General features: G+C 31.8%; 2 protein-coding genes across 11 annotated transcripts in view; one reads left to right on the top strand and one right to left on the bottom strand.

Moving 5' to 3' along the window:
• The window catches only part of LOC131843879 (zinc finger protein rotund-like), a 51,221-nt gene extending 36,055 nt beyond the window's left edge, over window positions 1-15,166 (top strand). Inside the window, exon 3 of the mRNA XM_059192646.1 lies at window positions 13,485-15,166. Coding sequence (XP_059048629.1) covers window positions 13,485-14,498 — 1,014 coding nt within the window. The 3' untranslated portion in view covers window positions 14,499-15,166. The remainder of the gene's footprint in view (window positions 1-13,484) is intronic.
• Window positions 15,167-17,243: 2,077 nt separating this feature from the next.
• LOC131843875 (filamin-A) overlaps window positions 17,244-19,980 on the bottom strand; it is a 99,304-nt gene continuing 96,567 nt past the window's right edge. For all 10 annotated transcript variants that reach the window (XM_059192642.1, XM_059192641.1, XM_059192640.1 and 7 more), the window contains 2 exons: window positions 19,028-19,234; window positions 17,244-18,213 (listed from right to left, as the gene is read on the bottom strand). In XM_059192642.1, coding sequence (XP_059048625.1) covers window positions 18,029-18,213; window positions 19,028-19,234 — 392 coding nt within the window. In that variant the 3' untranslated portion in view covers window positions 17,244-18,028. The remainder of the gene's footprint in view (window positions 18,214-19,027; window positions 19,235-19,980) is intronic.

The following is a 19,980-nucleotide window of genomic DNA, read 5'->3' on the forward strand; positions in this document are numbered from 1 at the left end:
AAACACACGCAGCGAAAGCACTCAAAACGAATTCTTTTGCCATTTTATTCATTATAAAATTAATCATTTATAATATATACCTCTAAATATTGCTACAGCTATTGCTGCTATTAAAGAATTTGAATTGAACAAAACATTTAACCGATTTTTTTAAAACAATCACCAATTTTTAATTACTTCCTACCTTCCTAAAGATCAAAGGAAGAAGCACAGCTATGCTTTCTGTTCTTCTTCCATTGATCTTTAAGAAGATAGGAAGTGATAGAGTTCCAGTAACTGAAATTATTTTAGGATATTTTTTTTATAATTTTTTTCCAATAACTCAACAAAATATGATAAAGCGAGAATATAATACTGAAGCTTATATTACTTATATTTTTATAATACTCCATAATTTGTATTGTCACTGGCATCCTTTCAGTAGGGTACAGAGTTCGGTGCCGTGTAATGTGGTTGATATTCAAAGAGAAATTATAGTCACCTGCTGCTGTATTACGTTATCCACCATTCATACAGGTGCACAGATCTATATAGCCATAGACAGGATTCCATATATTTTTTGTTTTAATAATTTAATGCTACTTGTGGAAGTGTGTGTCACACATTTCAACTAAATTATTTAAAAGAGCAATACGCAAGTTTTTCTCGTTCTTCTTGTGATGAGATAGCTGTCCAAAAGAGCGGTTGATTTTAAAAATCTATTATTAGGGATGACACAGCTTTCTTTAGTCTTTACGGGTCTTGTTTTAATTTTCTCATATTATTATTATATTCATATTTTTTCATGCAATCATTTTTCGTTTTTTGGACATTGCTATTCATTTATATCGTTATCAGCCTCTTTTTAATATGATTCCATTTATTTTATATAAAGCATTTATGCCTTTTTTTATTTTTCTTTCCTCTTTTTATATTTTTTGTTCGTACTATATATATTTAAGTCTATGGTCAACAAAATACATCTATAAGTTTCCGATAATAATTCTGTAGTACACCAAAACTGGTATTACTCTAGACAAAGATGGCATAATAATTTAACGATGCGAGTGAAAGGGATGCAAAACACTTCCTGCGGACCAGGAGCACGTAGTTACAATTTTTGTCTTCTCTTTTATTGCAATTCTATTGGACAATGGAATTTTGAGGTTAATATTTCAGTTGCTTTTTGCTTTAAATAAATAGATATATGTTCTTTGCTGAACATTGTTATTTTTAGAAATTCAACTAACATTTTTTTTATAAATAGGGTGGGTATATGCCTAGTGTTTTAAAAGTTTGTACCCATGTATTTATAATATAAAGTATATAGCGATATACTAAATTATAATTTTAATTAATAAATCATATAAGAAATTTTAGCCGCTCATGAACGTCAAGTATTTTGTAAATAATATTTTTTTTCCTACCATCCAGTTCAGTATACAAATTAAATTGAGAAGTAATGGCAAGAAATTCAATTGAATTTTCTGCTTATATAGTTGTCTATGTCTAACATTAAATGAAAATCCCGTGCAGGAACAACCATTGCCATGCACGCTCGTCATTTTAGTAATCGTTTAGTCAGTAATAGGTTTTGCTCACTAGGTAAATATGATTTAGTAGATGTGTCGATAAAACAAACATACAAACATACATCTGCGTTTATATGATTTGTACAGCCAATTAATAAGCATAGAAACGAGATAACAAGTTAATAGGTCATATTGATATAGTTTTATTTACATATAATACAAAGTTTAATATTGTTTAGACTTGTAAAAAAAATGATTTATCATACCAATAACATTACATCAAAATTACTAATTTTTTTTTTATTATTTTAACCTATTTCAATTGTAATTAATTGTTGTTTTTTTTAATTGGTATCGATACAGTATAAACATTAGCAGTGCATTACAGTAATAAGAATTATAGTTGTTATATCTAGAAGCGAGAATATGTGTTAGTCTGTTACATTTTCAAGATCAAAGACAGAACAAGTCTTAATGAAAATTTGCATGCATTTTATTTCATAAATTTACATTTGCACTCATAAAAGCAGATGAAGTTGCGAGATGCGACTAGTATTATGAATGCGAAAATGTATCTGTCTCTCTGTTAACTTTTAACAACTAAACGGCTAAACGAATTTTAATGAAATTTGGCGATAAGATAGACTTTATCACGAGGACGGACATAGACTCTATTTTGTATAAAAACGACACGAATTCGCGTGTTATAGCTACCTTTCAATATATAATTGGGAATATTTAGTAATTTGATAACAAATAGTTATATTATCCATCACAAACAATACAAATAGAAAAGAATAGAAATAATTTTATTCAAATAAACTTAATATGTCTTTTTTCAATAATTTTTTTTTATTCTACAATTCATTCGGACTTAAACTCATCTCAAGACGAACGAGCAAGAAACTTGCGTGTTGCTCTTTTAAATAAGTAAATATACATGAACAAGGATTAGGCATGCGACATAGAGACCGCTATGCACTCAATCTTTCAATGACACAAACGTGCAAAACCTAATTAATTCACTAGTATTGTAATGAATACATGTATTGTAATACAGAAATATAAAATATACTTAGTCACCGTTATCTAAGTTATATTAAACATATTTGTATCGAGTTTACTCATTTGTTTTTGAAAAGATAGCATAATTTTTATAATTTCATGGAAACCATACAATAAGTTGAGTTGTTAAGACAACAGTTTACCATGTACGGCAGTGAATCAATACTATTATCTTGAAACCACCATAAAAATGAGTGATACCAAACGGCCACCAGTTTTCTGCGAACATTCCACACCTAATATGCCAAAACAAACCTTAATCTCCTCAACATAATACTTATTTTCAATCTGCACCTTTAAAACAACCTGCTACCACATTATATCAAATGGTACTAATGAAATACCAACTTTATCGCTTACATAATAAAGCCTAATTTTATATAAACACTATACTTTAATCCTTACTGATCAATCAAGTAAAATTGAACCTAATTTTGGTAATCCTAAGACTCAAATTTCTCTGAATGTTAGTGAGAGACTTAAAACATTGTCGTCTCAGACAAGTAAAGGTACTCCTGCGCATCTCACGGTGCGGGCGGAAATCTTAATGGATCCTGGAACCCGAACTAACAACGAGATCCATCGATTCAATATTACATAACAATAGCAAAATTCCGAATGGAAAATATATAGTTTTTTTTTCTATATTCGGAATGGCAAACAAAATAATGCTTACTGTAAGTGGCAACTATCACCTAGATATACATGAATAGCACTACGGACATCATGCGTTGCCATTCGAGAGGACTGCCATACCATGCAACCGGGGAACACTTTAAAGCAAGTTGCAGACGACTTTATCCAAAGTCTAGTTTGCTTACTTATACAAGTTTATAAAAAATATATATTCTCAAATATATTTAAATGCAATATATCTTAGCTTGCATTCTGCGGTTTTACTTACATGAGTACTAATATTATAAACGCGAAAGTTTGTTAGTATGGACAGATAGACGGATGGATGGATGTTTGTTACTCAGTCATACAAATAATATTACACGGATTTTGTAATCAAAATAACATGGGGTGAAACCGTGGGCGTACTTAGTATAAATATAAACCACTTCTGACCGACATTTCATCCGTTTGACCGTGATTAACCGGGATAAAAGATACCATGCCTCCTCTACACCAGATGCTACATATATGCCAAGTTTCACGATGATTGGTTAAGCTGTAAAGGCGTGAAAGCGTAGCAAATAAACTCACATCTTTGTTATTAGCTAACACAGTAATGTTGTTTTGCTATACAAATGATTTTTTCAGTCGGAAATTTTTAATAATAATATATGAATCCGAATCAATCTGCAACCATTGCAAAGGCAGTCTGTGTAACCACTGCACTACAGTAATAACACTCTCTCAATATTAAAAACATATTTATTAAGTTAATAATAAAAATAATAATGTTCTGTCTATCGTTGTTGTTAGATCTATAAAACCATTACGTCGCCATATTTGCACAGACTGCGCGGGCGCATCGGTTCGGACAACCTGGTCGTACTAAATAGAAACCCTGCTTTTTACTTCGTAGTCGGGTAAAAATCTCACGATTTATCTTTTTATCATTTATCATATTTATTAACTAATGATAATATTTAACTATGGGGAAACAGATTTTTAGTAAAGGACTGATGACCCCATTGCTGGTAATGTCAGGTTGACCCTCACACAGTTCTTTCTGGTGAAATTGCCACGATGGGCTAACTGACCTGACCTCGTGTTCATCTTATCTTCTTCCATTGGTGGAAGGCGGGTTCCACACCCAGGCGGGTGCACCATTCCATTATCAACAATTAAAAAAAATACTATAATTAAATATCATTTGAAAGAAAAGTCTATAAAACAGACAAACTAAATGCACTACGTTTGAATACAAGCTCTATATTTATTTTTTTATATGTATCAGAATGTCACATACATTTTATTATCGCCATCAGGGTCATTACGTCATCATGAAATTTTTGCAATAGTACTCATTCCTGAGGAATAAGATGTCATGTCTTTGTACCCTATAATTTCACTGCCATAACTCACCCTTCAACCAAAATACAGTTTATAAAGCAAGCTGCGACAGCAGGATAGAAAAAGCAGACCTTAGCAGACCACTTTGATGTAGAGGCAGGGGTTTGTGAAATAATCTTTATACCTAATATTCTCATATAAAACCGGTTAATATAAAAATATATACCTTGAACACCTCTTAATTCATTATTTATAATATTTATTACATTTTTAATTAAACATAATCTTTAGATAGATGTTAATTGAATGAAATGATATTCTTTAGATTGACATAACATGTATTTAGTTTTAATGAAAAATCTCATAATTTTTTACAACACCGTAAATTTTACTGAATCCTCTTATAATTTTCATTCGTGTATTTCATAGGTACACCTGCCGTACTTACTTTTTATATCTTTTTTAGTTGCCCTATGATTTAATGGACAGTTATAGATATAACTCAATCTTGCTCTCAACAATACCTTCCAGTCACGAAAAAATTTGTGACGTATATATTAAAAAAAAAACATATTTTTTTGAAAATAGAATAGACGAAAACGTGACATTTATCTTAGAGGCGACACGCCACACCGAATTATGTGTTTGAAAATGGAATTTTACGCCCAAATCCGCGCCAAGCGTTCAATGCCAATATTAAATGCTTTTTTTCGAACACGATTTCGAACTTTTTACTGGTTGGTTGGGTGACAAAAGACAAAAAACTATACTGATTTAAAAAATGTGCTGTCAACACCACCCTTATGTCGTTCCTATAGAGTTGATAATAGTATATTTATTGTGAATAGTTTAGTAAGGAAATAAGTGGGTCTTGGACGCTTGCTTCTTTACGCTAAGCTAGGAAAACGGTTGCTTTAAAATGTAACGATTTTCGTACGGCACGCGCTCGCCCCCCGCTGTGCTGACCGAAATTTGAATGAATCGGTTTGTTTAGCGAGCAAAAATTAGTATTAGAAATTGAAATACTTCTTATAATCTTATATATTATAATAATTATGTTAATGTCTTAAGCTTATTTATTTAATATTTCATATTTACACAAAATTTATAGTAGAACACCAACCGAGTTTCAACTCAGAAGAATCTTATAAATTAATTCTTATTGTGTTTGCCATTGCCATAGCTAAACACATCTTCCTATGTCCAAGTTGTTATCTTGAACTGTGTTTCCAGCAAATAAAGAAACTATTATTATTTCACTAGCTGTGCCCGCGGTTTCATCTGCATGAAATTTATAGCATTATTGTTATTCTGATGTATAAGGTACTGTTTCATGAAAAGCCGTTCAGTAGCTTTTGCGTGAAAGAGTAACAAACATTCATCTATCCATCAATAATCACAAACTGTAGGTTTTTATAATATTAATAAGAATAAAATTCAATAATACCTTTGACCACTACATATCAGATAATCGTCGTCGATGGCAATAGTCGTTCGTGCACCAGATTTTCATTTAATGTTAGACATAGACACTTACATAAGCACAGAATGTAAATAAACTGGGCATTAAAAGAAAAAAAGAATTTCAGTCAAGTTTCTTGCCAGTTCTTCTTAGTTAGTTGGACGGTAGGAAAAAAAAATACAAAAACATTTGACGTTCATAAGCGACTAAAATGGCCTACATCAAAAGGTACATTTTTTATTTGATATTATAAAATAGCGATGTAGTTAATTACAAATGGATGAATAAGAACACCTAAAGGTACCAATATAAAGTTTAGTAATACTGCAACATGATTTCTCCCTGTTTGCTCAGATTATTCGCTTTTTTTATCTGTTGCGCCAACTTGTAACGCATGGATGCTGGTGACATTGACTCAGAATGGCGTTTTTGCCGCCAAAATGAAGCAGAGGTCAACGGGAAAAACTATTTTCAAGATCGACAGTTCTGTGTTATGCCGTGCTGTAACTAAACAAGCACAATTTTTTTACCACGATGATGGCAATCGAGTACCACCAATCAACACTATAATAAACAAAAGAAGATCAGTAATGGCTGTACTATAATAATAATCATATCCCTGGACAATTCACAAAGCCTCGTCTAGTTTCAAGCTACGTAGAGTTTGTGTTATGGGTACTGGACAACTGATATAAGTACATAAGACTTTTTTTAAGGACGGTATAGCATTTAGGAGCCGGGCATAAATAAAAGTCGGAAGAAATGCGAATTCTTTTAATCATTTGTCATAAATTGTTAATTAATTAAAAAACTAAATTGATAATAAAGACAATGAAACTAATAACCGTTTAATGATTAATTCCATTAAATTTAATTATAATTAAAACGATGAGCACTCACCGGTTTAACTTGCATATCTAAACATTAAATGCGTAAAATTAATGAGATAATGATTGTTTGTTTAGCATTTCATTATGACTAAAGCTTATTATATTATTTATTCTCTAACATAATAATGACATGTTAATTCCCCGCCTCCAGTTTACTCAGAAATTTGCGAGTGTTGTTATCTATATCTATATAATATATAGTCTATGTCACTCTGGACTAATTTAAAAAAGAAAAACCTTTAAAACAGTGTTAGACTTTTTAAAATGGTCATGTAATTTTCTAGTTTTCCAGTACAAATGTACTGGAGATTTTACTGATTCTATTATTTAAATCTTTAAACGAAATGAACAGGTCCAGAGACTATTCAAAATTATTCTCTGTTTTTCTGCATTTTACGTAAATATATGTTTTTTTAATTTGATGAGAGATTTTTTAATTTGATATTCCTTCCATGGCGACTCGCCATCAAATTAAAAAAATATATAAATTGACAGCCAGAAATATTAATTGTCACACAAAGTTGTTGATTTGTGTTGGTCAGATTTGAACCACTAGACCACAATGCTCTAAAGCAATTAAAATAAATAAATAAATAACCTTGGATAATTAACACAGCGCCATCTAGTCCTAATCTATGCAGAGCTTATGTTATGGGTACTAGACAACTGATATAAATACTTAGATTTTTTCTTGTAAATGCATATACAATATACATAGAAAACACCCAGACCCCGTCACCTGCATCACCTGCGTGAAATTTATGGCCTATATGTTATTCTGATGTAGCTATATTACTGTAATGTTTCATCAAAATGCGTTTAGTAGTTTTAGTGTGAAAGAGTATCAAACATTCATGCATACTCACAAACTTTCGCGTTTATAATATTAGATAAAATACTTTTAAAAGATCTGTATATCATTTTAGAAGACAATACATATGCCAATGAGATTATCACGTCCTTTCCGCCCACAAAACGGTGCATACATTTCCAATAACAAATCCCGGAGTCAAGGAAAATGTCTAATTCTCTGTACCTATTAGTCGTTTGGACAATCTGACACATGTGACAATGTCACAGCCGGCACGTTTGAAACAAACCCCGCATGTCACTCACTGTCACGTTGTAAGTCGGCGTGGATATGCAAATATCCCATTATTTTATTTAGATGTCGGTTCCTAACTGATGTAGAGGTAAGTCTTAAACACACCTAGTAGAGGATACAGTTGTAATAATCGCCAGTTGTTCAAATAATTTAACTCATTATTATATTCATTTTGAAATGTATTTGGTTGTGTTTTGTTTTAATTAATTGAATTTTTTTTTTCATAAATTAATTAACCAAACATAAGTGTTTGTAAACCAAGATGGGAGTAACCATAGGCAATGTATCGTGAACTACTTCAAGTGCTAAAGTATTATATTTGATTCCTGCATGGTGGGGATGAAATTTACCTTCGTCTATGGAATTATTTTATTTTGTTTGTATTTACAAAACCATTATAATATAATAATATCCCTGAACAATTCCCATAGCGCCAGCTAGGCCCATGGTAAGCAGAGTTTGTGTTATGTGTATTAAGCAACTGATATAAATACTTAGATATATATTTATAAAATATATAATATACATAGAAAACAGACAATCATACTCATGAATACAAATGTTTGTACCGCGGAAACGAACCCGCGACCATCGGAAGTAAAGCGATGTGCTGAGCCGCTACACTACCGAGGCCGTCTAAATTCCGTTCTATTTAGAAATCAAATCATTGATTAATATCAACTATATTCGAACCCCTGATCTTTTAGATTAATGAGTCAGTTTAGTATACAGTAATCACTAGGTTACTAAAATTAATTTCGAGAAATGTAGAAAATCATACCATTCTTTTAGGGCAAATAGGAGTTAGAGGGTTGGGTTAAAGATAACATATAATAAACTTAAATTAAATTAATATCTTTCAAAATTACCACAACATGTAATTACCATCATTAAAAACAAAATATATACGACGCTTTGTCTTTCCAAATAATAAAACATCTTGTTTTAAAAAATACGAGGGGAAATGTCATCGGTGATAAACAACCGGCCATTTTGTGCGGCGTTTTCGCAAAATTAATCTTGACCAACAAAAACTATGCCTTATTAGAGAAAATCCTGTCCCCAGGACAAGCCCTAATATCCTTAGATAAACAGTGTTATGTATGCGTCCGATTAATAATAATTTTAGGGGTGCAAAAACTGTCCCGTCGCGGTCGAGGGGTTTTTGTCGGCGGACACTTTTTGCTCGTAACATTTCGTTGTGAGGATTTTAAGAAAATTAGTTTCAGCGGGGAAAATTTAATGGCGTTTTCCTCTTTACTTTTGATCAAATAAATTATGTGGGACGTATACAGAAATAGTGCTCAAAATTTTCAGAAATTTAATAGTAGGTACCGTCAATCAGAAAAAGTTTCATTGCATTCATTTATTTCATTAAAACAATTTAAATCGTGTTGAAAATTATTATTATTACAAAATTGTAATTTGGTAGAAGTCAAATAATTTTTATATAAAAAAAATTACTATTTTATATGTAGGAATTTGACAGTTTACACAATCTGTCTATAAAATAGTCAGATTATTTGCAATCATATAAAATAGCTAAGGTTTTAATCGAGGTGCATTCTGAGGAATATGGTATTATTTAAAAATTACTACGTAATTAATTTTGTTTATAACACGAGACGATTGGATTACTCGAAGAATTGTTGTATAAGTAAATAATGTGGAACAAGAAATAAGAAGTGTATCCTGCAATCTAAATTAATAATATAAAAAGGCAAGATTATTATTTTATTAAAGGAAATCATTTCTCCTGGATGTACAGGAGAAATGATATCCTTAAAGAGTAATATCAAGAATAATATCTACTATTATCAGATTTTTTTTACGATAAAGTAATTTTTTTTAAAAACGATTCGAATTCCTATTATAAATAGTCTTTAACCCATAGATAATTAAATTATCAAGGAGTAACGATTAGCGTATTTTATATTAAAAACAAAATAGAGATCACTATAATAAATGCAACCTGAAGTCGACGCGACGTAGGTTGTAAATACATTTTTGCATCATGACGTGTTAAATAACAGAGATATGCAAATTCTGTTCGCCATTTTAAATTTATTTTTCGTTTATAATTAATCTAGCTATTACAATATATGACAGTATATTAAATTGCTGTTAGCTTCACAGTCATTAATCTTGATCGTCATTTAAAATTTAAATTGGTTTAATTTTAACATTAACATTATTACCGGCTTATGTTAATCTGGAATTTGTCATTATTTTTATATTTGATATAGCTATGCCTGATATTTACTGATAATTTTTTATTTATATAATTGCAAACAAGCTCATAAACAGTGTTACATTTTATCCTTAAAAATAGGGTTTCACCTTATTTTTAAGGATAAAACGTAACATTGTATTGTAAGGTTAATAAATAAATGAATACCACAGCAATTGTAAACTATATAGAGAACAGCTTCTTCATCATCATGTCATCATTTTATGATGATTAATTTAGGAATAGTGTGCCTACATGCCTTTAATATAACTGCCACGTATACACTAGCGGGACATCTGTGAAGAATGATAACATGAGCATGGAAGCCTGATCAGTTACCTCATCGTGGTCAATTTAATTACAATGGTTTCTAAAGAGAATCACAGAATTCGACCTGACACATACATAGATGGATATAGGACATCTAGTTCAAATAAAATCAAATCAAAAATCATTTATTCATGTAGGACATTTTAGCCGCTTATGAACATAAATTTTTTGTGTTAATATTTTTTCCCTATCATCCAGTTCAGTAGACAGATTCAATTCAGAAGGACTGGCAAGAAACTCAACTGAGTTTCCGTTACTAACCATACAATATTATGTATAACATGGGCAAGCGACTTTTAGATGTATTTTTAAGTATTTTATAGGTGTCTATTGTCGCCTATGAGTCATTAGAAGTCACTACTAAAGTCACGTAGATAACAACTAACACGAATAAAAACGTAACAATCTTTTACAATTATGACGAATATAAGTTTTCAATATTTCTGCTTTTTTTTATAAACGTAAACATCTATTGTTAAATGTATTTGCATGTTCAGTACAAGGACACCTATATAGAATTTTAATGAATCGTTAGATTATATAAATCTACATTTTACCTATATGTCAAATTCCAAATTCAAAAATAGAACAATACTCACCTTATTTGTCTATTACTGCCACCATTTATAATTATTTATAGTTTTTCATACGAAAATAGAATTTGCACGTTTCTAATAATATATGTAGGTACTAATGACCTTTACTTTTTCAAGTGTACTCCTTTTTTCTTAGATTTTTTTACTGTATACAATTCACGTTTAATGATCATTAATATATCGCGTATGATGTTACACAAATAAATCATTTGGTATGTTTCTTTGAAGTTTTTGTTATGTGGTAATGTCATGATTTGATTTTTCGCGCGATGAATCTGTAGAAACATTATCTAACACAGATCTGTGCTTTTATTTTCTATCTACTTAATCTGTGTATACGAGAAATAGTCTATCTCTTTAGTTATGTTCTTATTTTAAAAAATACCGAAGTCTACACCGAGCGGAAGGTGTTCTATTCGTAATTTGCCACAGATTCCTCGGAGGTGAATCGATCCTTCACGAAGTCCTATTAAAAGTCAGGCACCACCTCGAATTTCCAACCTCATACCATTAAGTAGTGCTCCAAACTTTAATTATGTTCAGGCTGTGACCAATCGCGTTCGTGTCTCACATTTTCTTACGAGTCATGCGGCGTGCTACTGAATCCTATGCCGCTGACGCTCGCTTCCCACCACCTACAACATAATTTCAATCTTCAACACTATTATAATAAAGCCCGTTTTCATTCACATCCCCACTGGTATTATTAACGTTCTGTAAAATAAGTTTCTCGTCAGCCAGAAACCGGCCGTCGTCATCGTCAAATGATGATGTAATTTGAACTCTATTTAGTTTCAATTCAAGATTAATATCACAGTGATTGCGATTATAAAATTTGTTCGTTCCATTCAAATTGAGTCGTGCGTCGGCAGCAATAGATTTTGGTGCCCGAAGGAACGTGGCCGTTCCATTGTTGGTGAATAAAATCTATCTGGAGGATGACGAGTCACTTTTGCCAAGAAACTAATTTGAAGTATCACAATGAATATCAATGGTGTACAGCAACAGTCTTTTGAATGTGCGAAGAGTGTCGGGTTAATAGCATACCTACTCGGTTGGCACGTGTAGTTGGGTCTGGCTATTCAAATATGGCTTAGGGCTCTCTTTAAAATGAGATTTTGATGACGCCAGTCGGAATACTGATGTTAATTTAACAGATTTTATGTATGACGAATTGATACTTAGAGCGTCGTCTGTTTGACTATTAACTCACGTATTTTAACATTGTAACGATAACTAAGTTATTTTTCTATATATTCAAGTAGTATAATAACTGTATGGTTTTGTAAAGAACTAGCTAACCAATAAGATGAAATTGATACAATTATGCTGTGTATATTCAAATTAGGAGTCATTGAAAACATAACAAGATTTTTTACTACGTCTATTTTTATCTAAACTATTTTTGACGTTACCACCTAGTTCAGTTGAGAATTGTCAAAAAGTCAACCAGTTATATTTAAATTTAAAAAAATGTATATTTATATAAAAAAATAGGCTTTTAAAGTTGTTAGGTACTTGAGCATAATACTTTAAGAGCGTTGTTCGCTATATGCAATCATATAAATACCATGCATAAATAACTAACACCATGCAGACTCGCTTCTTAAGCAATCGTTTAGAGGGTACGAAGTATTACTTCCTCTAATCAGAAAAAGAATTTATATTTCAACCGTTAAACAGCAAACTTTGACTATCCCTTCTGGAAGAGTTGTTCGTAAAGATATTATTATTTATTGTTGGCCACAGAGAGATCTTGATTGCTCGCAAGATGAGTGTCCAGGAAGTCTAATCACGTCGCGTGAAGCCGTGACGTCGGCATCCTGCCTTTATTGCCTCCGTCTCCTGAACAAATAAAAAAAACGCTTGTTTTGCTCACAACGTAATTTGTTCCGGCTGCCGCGGATGTCGTTCAAGGGCAAAATTCACTTTCTGATCATTCTAATGATGATATTACTTAAATAGCTTTAAATTGTCTTGAACAGTGTCAGGATCTGTATTGTTGTAAAAAATCATGCAAGTAAATATACTTAGATATGCATTTGACTTTGACACAGTCGTCTGCGTGGAATTAAATCTTATTTGCGTTAGGATATTTTAATAATAATCCCTTCTATATTAGTATCTATAACCAATAATTTAAAAGTAAGGGTCAATTATCTCATTCTTATTTTGTAATAATTGTAATTTGAAATAGATTTACAGATTGATTCTTCTTTAGTCGACAGAAATCGTAATAGCCGCTGTAACATATACACTAAACGTTATTACACTATTTGTTATACCACAAATAAAATTTAATTAACTTTTATTTTCTCTTTTAATTCCAGGTGTTCGGTTCGAAGGCAGATCTGCAACTTCACACTCAAATCCACCTTCGCGAGGCGAAACCATACCGCTGTACCCAGTGTCCCAAAGCGTTCGCAAACTCATCGTACCTGGCGCAGCACTCCCGTATTCACCTTGGCATCAAACCGTACCGCTGCGAAATCTGCCAGCGCAAGTTCACCCAACTCTCACACCTGCAACAACATATCCGAACGCACACAGGTGACAAGCCTTATCGTTGCACACAAATCGGATGCACAAAAGCATTCTCCCAGCTCTCCAACCTCCAAAGCCACAGCCGGTGCCACCAAACCGACAAGCCCTTCAAATGCAACTCGTGCTACAAATGTTTTACCCACGAAAAGGATTTGCTGGAACATATCCCGAAACACAAAGAATCGAAGCATTTAAAAACGCACATTTGTCAGTATTGTGGCAAGAGTTATACCCAAGAGACGTATCTAAGTAAACATATGAACAAACATGCTGAGAGAGCTGATAAGCGACCTCCAATTTCGGCGTTGGGATTGAGCGGCCTGAATAGGTCAATAGCTGCAGCCGCGCCGACGGCCGCGCCTTTCGCAGAGCATCCTTACTGGCCCAAAGTGAGTCCTGATTCTGCAGCCCACATGTCGGATGACGGTGGCTACCACCAGCAACGTGAAAGTGATGATCATCACGAACAGCATTTGCAGCAACAGAGAGCGCTATTCGCTCAACACGAGAGTCAAGACGATCGAATTCAGCCACCGGTATCTTCGGCAGCGAACTCTGCATTTACACCGATAAATTCCATGGCGCCGCATCTTAATGGTCTCTCCCACCATAGTCCCCTGCCGACGAGACCATATCTGTACGACCCATTGCACTTTCAGCAAGGGAAACAGCAACCAAATTCGTTCCCTAATCAACTGATATCCCTTCACCAGATTAGGAATTATGCTCATCAGCCGTCGGCACTGTTGCCAGCCGAACACATTCTGCCGCACGCTCTATCCCACAAAGACAAACAATAAAATCCTTGCCCTTTACCTTAGGTACACGTCCTCTAGTACTTACAATGGTATTATTAGTCTATAAATTAACAAAATATTATCAAAATATTTAGAATCTCGCTCTCGACGACAGTGGTATTAATGAATGTATGAAATACGAAATTGATTTTATTGTTAGTGAAACGAATTCATGTTTTTAGACTTAACGTGTATGAATACTCTAAATTTTTGTGAGTAGATAAAATACTTATACAATGTGATTTCAAATGTACTGTAACAGTATTTTACAAGTTATCGATTAGTTTTCAGTAAAGCAGATAATCTTTTTCTGTTCTTTGGGACATAGACGTATGTAGTAGACAATTAATGAATTTTGAAAGCCAAAATTGATTTACCTCATAACCTTTTTTGTTATTGAAGAATTCGTCTCATTTTATTTTTTTACACAGTACTGCTTTCAGAACAACTAATCTTTAACTTTGAAATTATCTTTATACTTTCTATTCAAGACCTGTTGCTGTTCATTTCTCTGATATTTAAAATAGTATTTACATACCAAATTAAAAATTTACATTGTTTTTTTAGTTACATTTCATGTTCTTATTGAATCATTCTGATTTTATACATTATAGTAATTGTAACTTTTTTTCAAATTAATTCTAAATTTGTGATCATTGGTCTCATTTGTGAAAATACAATTATTTTCCTAAAAAGTGTTTAAATAATACGAATTTGGCATAATAATTCATAATATTAATGCACATGAGTATTATAATAATGTATGCCCAGTGTTATTTATTTCGAACGAGATTTCTTAGTTGTTACAGTAATCTAAAGTTCCTGATATACAAAATATATGTAATAGATCTTTCACGATGCGTAGAAATCTTGAAATCACTAGTACTGTCTCTTTCTGTTGCATTTTTAACTTATAAGAATATACCTATACTGAACACGGATCTCTTTACATCACAGTTGCACTCAGTTCCTACTTAGATCATACATTTTATTATTTTAGCTTTATTTCAATGTCTATCTTACGAACATTAGTTATTTTATTTTTTGTATCTAGAAAATGTGTTTCTCCTTCATTACTTATATAGTTCATGAATTTAATAATTTTTAATAACGCAACGGTTGGAGGGTCGAACATATTTTCTATATAATTAAATTGAAATATTATCAATTTGTACAATACATTATTGAGTGGCCAAATCTCTATCGCTCTTAATGGGTACTAAGAAAGGCGCACTTTGTACATAATTTGTAAATACGAGACATTTTTTGAGGAACCTTGAAATTTATCGAAATGTTTTTTTTGTTTACTTAAGTCTAAAAATGCTTATGCTCAATTATATTAGCCGTAAGAAAGTTGTGGTAGCTATCGGAGATCAAACTTGTATTATAGTATCAATTGTTTCGAACGTACTTAATGTTGGTCCATCGACTTCAATTGTGGTTTACATCGATTTAATTTTAGACTAATTTTTGATGTATACGAAATTGTTATTTTTGTTTTTAACGAGATAAACACGATCAGTGTAGTAGTTACAATTAATGAAAATGTGATAGGTAACGATGCGGTGGGGAGTAATATTTTTGGAGGAATCGTACTTCATCTTAACTGATTGCTTTCTATTAGAATTTAAACTTGTTAGGTTGTGGTTATTTGTGATGTGGTCGCCAGGCTCCCAGGGAGCGTCGCGGACGGGTCGTCGCCGTCACAAGTTTAGCCAAATGTTAAGTTCGTGTACAAATGGGTATTTGTTTTTAATGTAATGTACGGCAATACTTAATTCTTCCGAATTGTTATTATATAAAACGATATTAGAGGGTGCACTATTTAATATAAAGTATCGAATTACATGACAATGAGCCAATTTTACCCAAGGATTTTGAAATTTAAATTGGATTATAAGGAAATCGCCAATATCTCTCTATTGTAAGTAGAAATGTGATATTGTAATTTGATTTTTTTTAGTTAAGTGTAAACATTATTATGATTAAATAGATATTTTTGTAAGTAACCTTGTTTTACGATAGTTTCGCTTTATCTAGCGTTCTCGATTAAGTTTATTAGATGGAAATGACCGAAAACATTTTTTGTTACTTAAAATCGATTAAAATTACAACTATGCCAAGAATTGTGCTTGACTTTTATTTACTAGTTTACTACTACTTTTTTAAATTACTGTTTTCATTTCATTTTTGAATATAGTTTTTATTACACAACATACACATGTTACTTATTGTATTCTTTTTTAAACCTACTAATTGACCTGGACCAATTTTCATATAGATACATTTTTAAAGAACAGGAAACTGATTTTTTTAAATATACATATTATAAATATACTTTGGTGTATGTTATGGTATATTTTTATTGGTTCAATGTTAGTAAAATAAACGTAATCATCATACATATTAAGATTGTGGATTTAAGTTAAATAAAACATGTGTTTGAACTTTCCTTCTTTATTAAGTTAACAGTCGCAATACAATATATTATATTAAATACTTAAATTAGATACCTATTTACATTATATGGGGGTCATTCTACCTACGTAGGTACATCATACAGCACAAACCATACACAAATTAGAAAGCAGATATATTTTATGCTTAATCAATAAATATAGGCGCAGTTTATTAGATAGAAAATTGTGAAAAAAGAAATAATGTAAGAAGTTAAAAAAAAAGTATATATATTTCTTCACAACGTTCCGAAAAACATAAACGAATTTGTTAATTCTTCTGTGACTAGACTTTTAATTAAAAAAGAAGGAAGAAGAATTAATAAACAAATGACAGAAGTAAATTCGAATAACAATTTTAGATAGGAATCTAATAAATTGCGCCTAAATATAAAACTTATTAATAATAAGGGAATAATTTAAGTTAATTTTTTATATGTATTGTCATTTAGTCGCCCTAAAAACTAAATGAGAAACATATAAATCGTATATGAAAACATATATCTAGGAAACATCGGCTCAGTTGTTAGAATATAAAAATGCTCGCAAAACAATTGGATACCTAACGATAATATTTCGAAATGATAAAGATATAGGAACAAGAAAAACGCACGAAGGACCACAAAAAGATCTAAATGTCATTTTCAATAACGAGAGATCAATCTTTTATTAGTGTTACAAATTAGAATTTTCTGAAAATCTTTTCGTAATCCTTAGAAGAAAATAAATAAAATACAATAAATTAAATGATGACAGCGTATTTATGTTTTAAATTTAAACATACAAATTCTTATCACAATGATTATAAATGAAACATGATTATTTTTATATAGTCTTTTTACTAAAATGTCCATTAAAAAGTCGCTTGCAAAATTAATAATGTACTTTACACACAATAATAATAAAAAAATCATTTCGCACATATCTAATTACATTCTAAACGTCATTGTAACAAAAAAACACTATGATTTATAAAAAATACGAATGCAGTTTTATGGCACGCAGTGTACAAGAGTGTCCATGCTTTTTGTGAAATATAATGAGACTTTTTAACACGCTGCCATCGGATGTAGTGTCTTAGACTTCTACTTTGTAGGGTGAGCCGGGGATGTGTTCATCCCCCCATTTGACGATAACAATGTAATCCCCTCTATCCCTGACCACGTACCAGCATTCGTAGTTATTCTTGCCTTTGTGTTTGAGCTGTACCTCGTCACAGGGTCCTTTGGGGCCGTAGATACCGACGTATAGAATATTAGTTCCTAAAAAACAGAAATTTAATAGAATATCTTGCCTAAAAAGCTGGAGAAGAGATCGTTGATTGCAATCAAGTGTAGGACCTGAATGAAGGTAAGTTATAGCTGTCTATATATAGCAGTAAAATCAGTGATAACAACTCTGATTGGCGTCGAAAAGGTAGTGAGATCGAATCTGTTCGCCACAAAAATGTTGGTGCGTTAATTCACATTAATAATAAAGCAAACTAATCCTATATATGAAAGTAAAGAGATTCTAATTTATTTGGCAAAATTGAGTTAATAAAACGATATATTGGATACAATGCCACATACAGGAATGACGGCCTTTGTGGTCCAGTGGTTTAACACTATTTAGCTTCTAAAGGTGGCGAGTTCGATTCCTCGCACATTTATATTCATGAATATTATTGTTTATGCTGGTTTGGGTGTTTTCTATGCACATTATGTTTGTATTAAATATTTGTACCAGTTGTCTAGTATCTCTATACATAACACAAGCTCTGCTTAGCTTGGAACTAGATGTGCTATGTGAAATGTACTATTTTTATACTGCGACTGTTACAAACAAGCATACGGCCCATCTGATGGTAAATGGTTACTGTAGCCAATGAACGTCTGAAATACTAGAGATGTCGGGCGCGCGTTGCCGACCTTTAAGAAACCTTAATATATCCTTCAAAACCCCCTACCTCGAGAGAAGTATCTCGAGAGAACTTCGGCAGGTAGTTCATTTCACAATCTAAGTATACACGGGAAGGTCCATAGTAGTCCAAGTAAATTATAATTATTGTTATATAGTTTTAAAAAAAAATCTTACCCGCATCTCCAGCGTGCACCGTAAACTGATTGTGCTTGTTCAAATAAGCCTTCTTCAGCCCCATACCCTTGGAGGTAACTTTGGAGGCGTCAGATTTGAAGTTCGGTAGAACTGGACCCTGTTTCAAGCCAGATTTAGACACTTTCTGTACAGTTTCTACCGTGACCGATGACGTCTCTTGAGCACCAACTTCGGCGATTTTACCACCTGTAATTAATAATTGAATTGCTATAATTAAAACCGTACATATATATATATATATCATAACGCCAGACTTCCATTTGGATAGATAGAGATGAACGTCAAATGCTGTAATTCAATTACATAGTGTTATATTTTATTATATTTGTACAGGTAAGAAAAAGAAAAGGATTTGGTATGCGTAGAAAAATTTATATTAGGATATAGGTACTACTGACATATAAAAGAATCTACAAAAGAAACTATACATTTTAAATACAAATTTAGAATATAAAACACATTTCTTATTAACCAGTTACAACACATAGGATCTTTTATAACTAATTATAGATGATATTTACGTACAGGTATTATAGAGCCAAATATGTTCATGGATTCAAACTTCCGGGTTAAAGATACTTTTTTTCATAGACTTTTTTGCACCATATACAAAAAATATCAACATGTATGTAATATAAATATATACATTAACAAGCACCAATGGCGATCTTATCGCTAAGCAATCTTTTACCTTTAGGTAGGCGACAAAGATATGAGAAAAGAGTAGTGCATAACATAACTAATAATATATATTGGAAATATATATTACATGCATATATAAATCTATATAGACATACATAAACTTAATAATACACACATCCAAGGAAAGTTTGAAGGAAATAAGGAGAGAAATGGAAAAGTGGAACTCAATGAAAGGAAATGAGATTTTACTGATATTTTAAAGTTAGCAAGAGATATAGAGCTTAAGAAGA

Source organism: Achroia grisella, unplaced genomic scaffold, assembly GCF_030625045.1.
Source record: "Achroia grisella isolate CSIRO2021 unplaced genomic scaffold, CSIRO_AGI_Agris_v1 utg3539, whole genome shotgun sequence".
NCBI classification, from domain to species: domain Eukaryota; kingdom Metazoa; phylum Arthropoda; class Insecta; order Lepidoptera; family Pyralidae; genus Achroia; species Achroia grisella.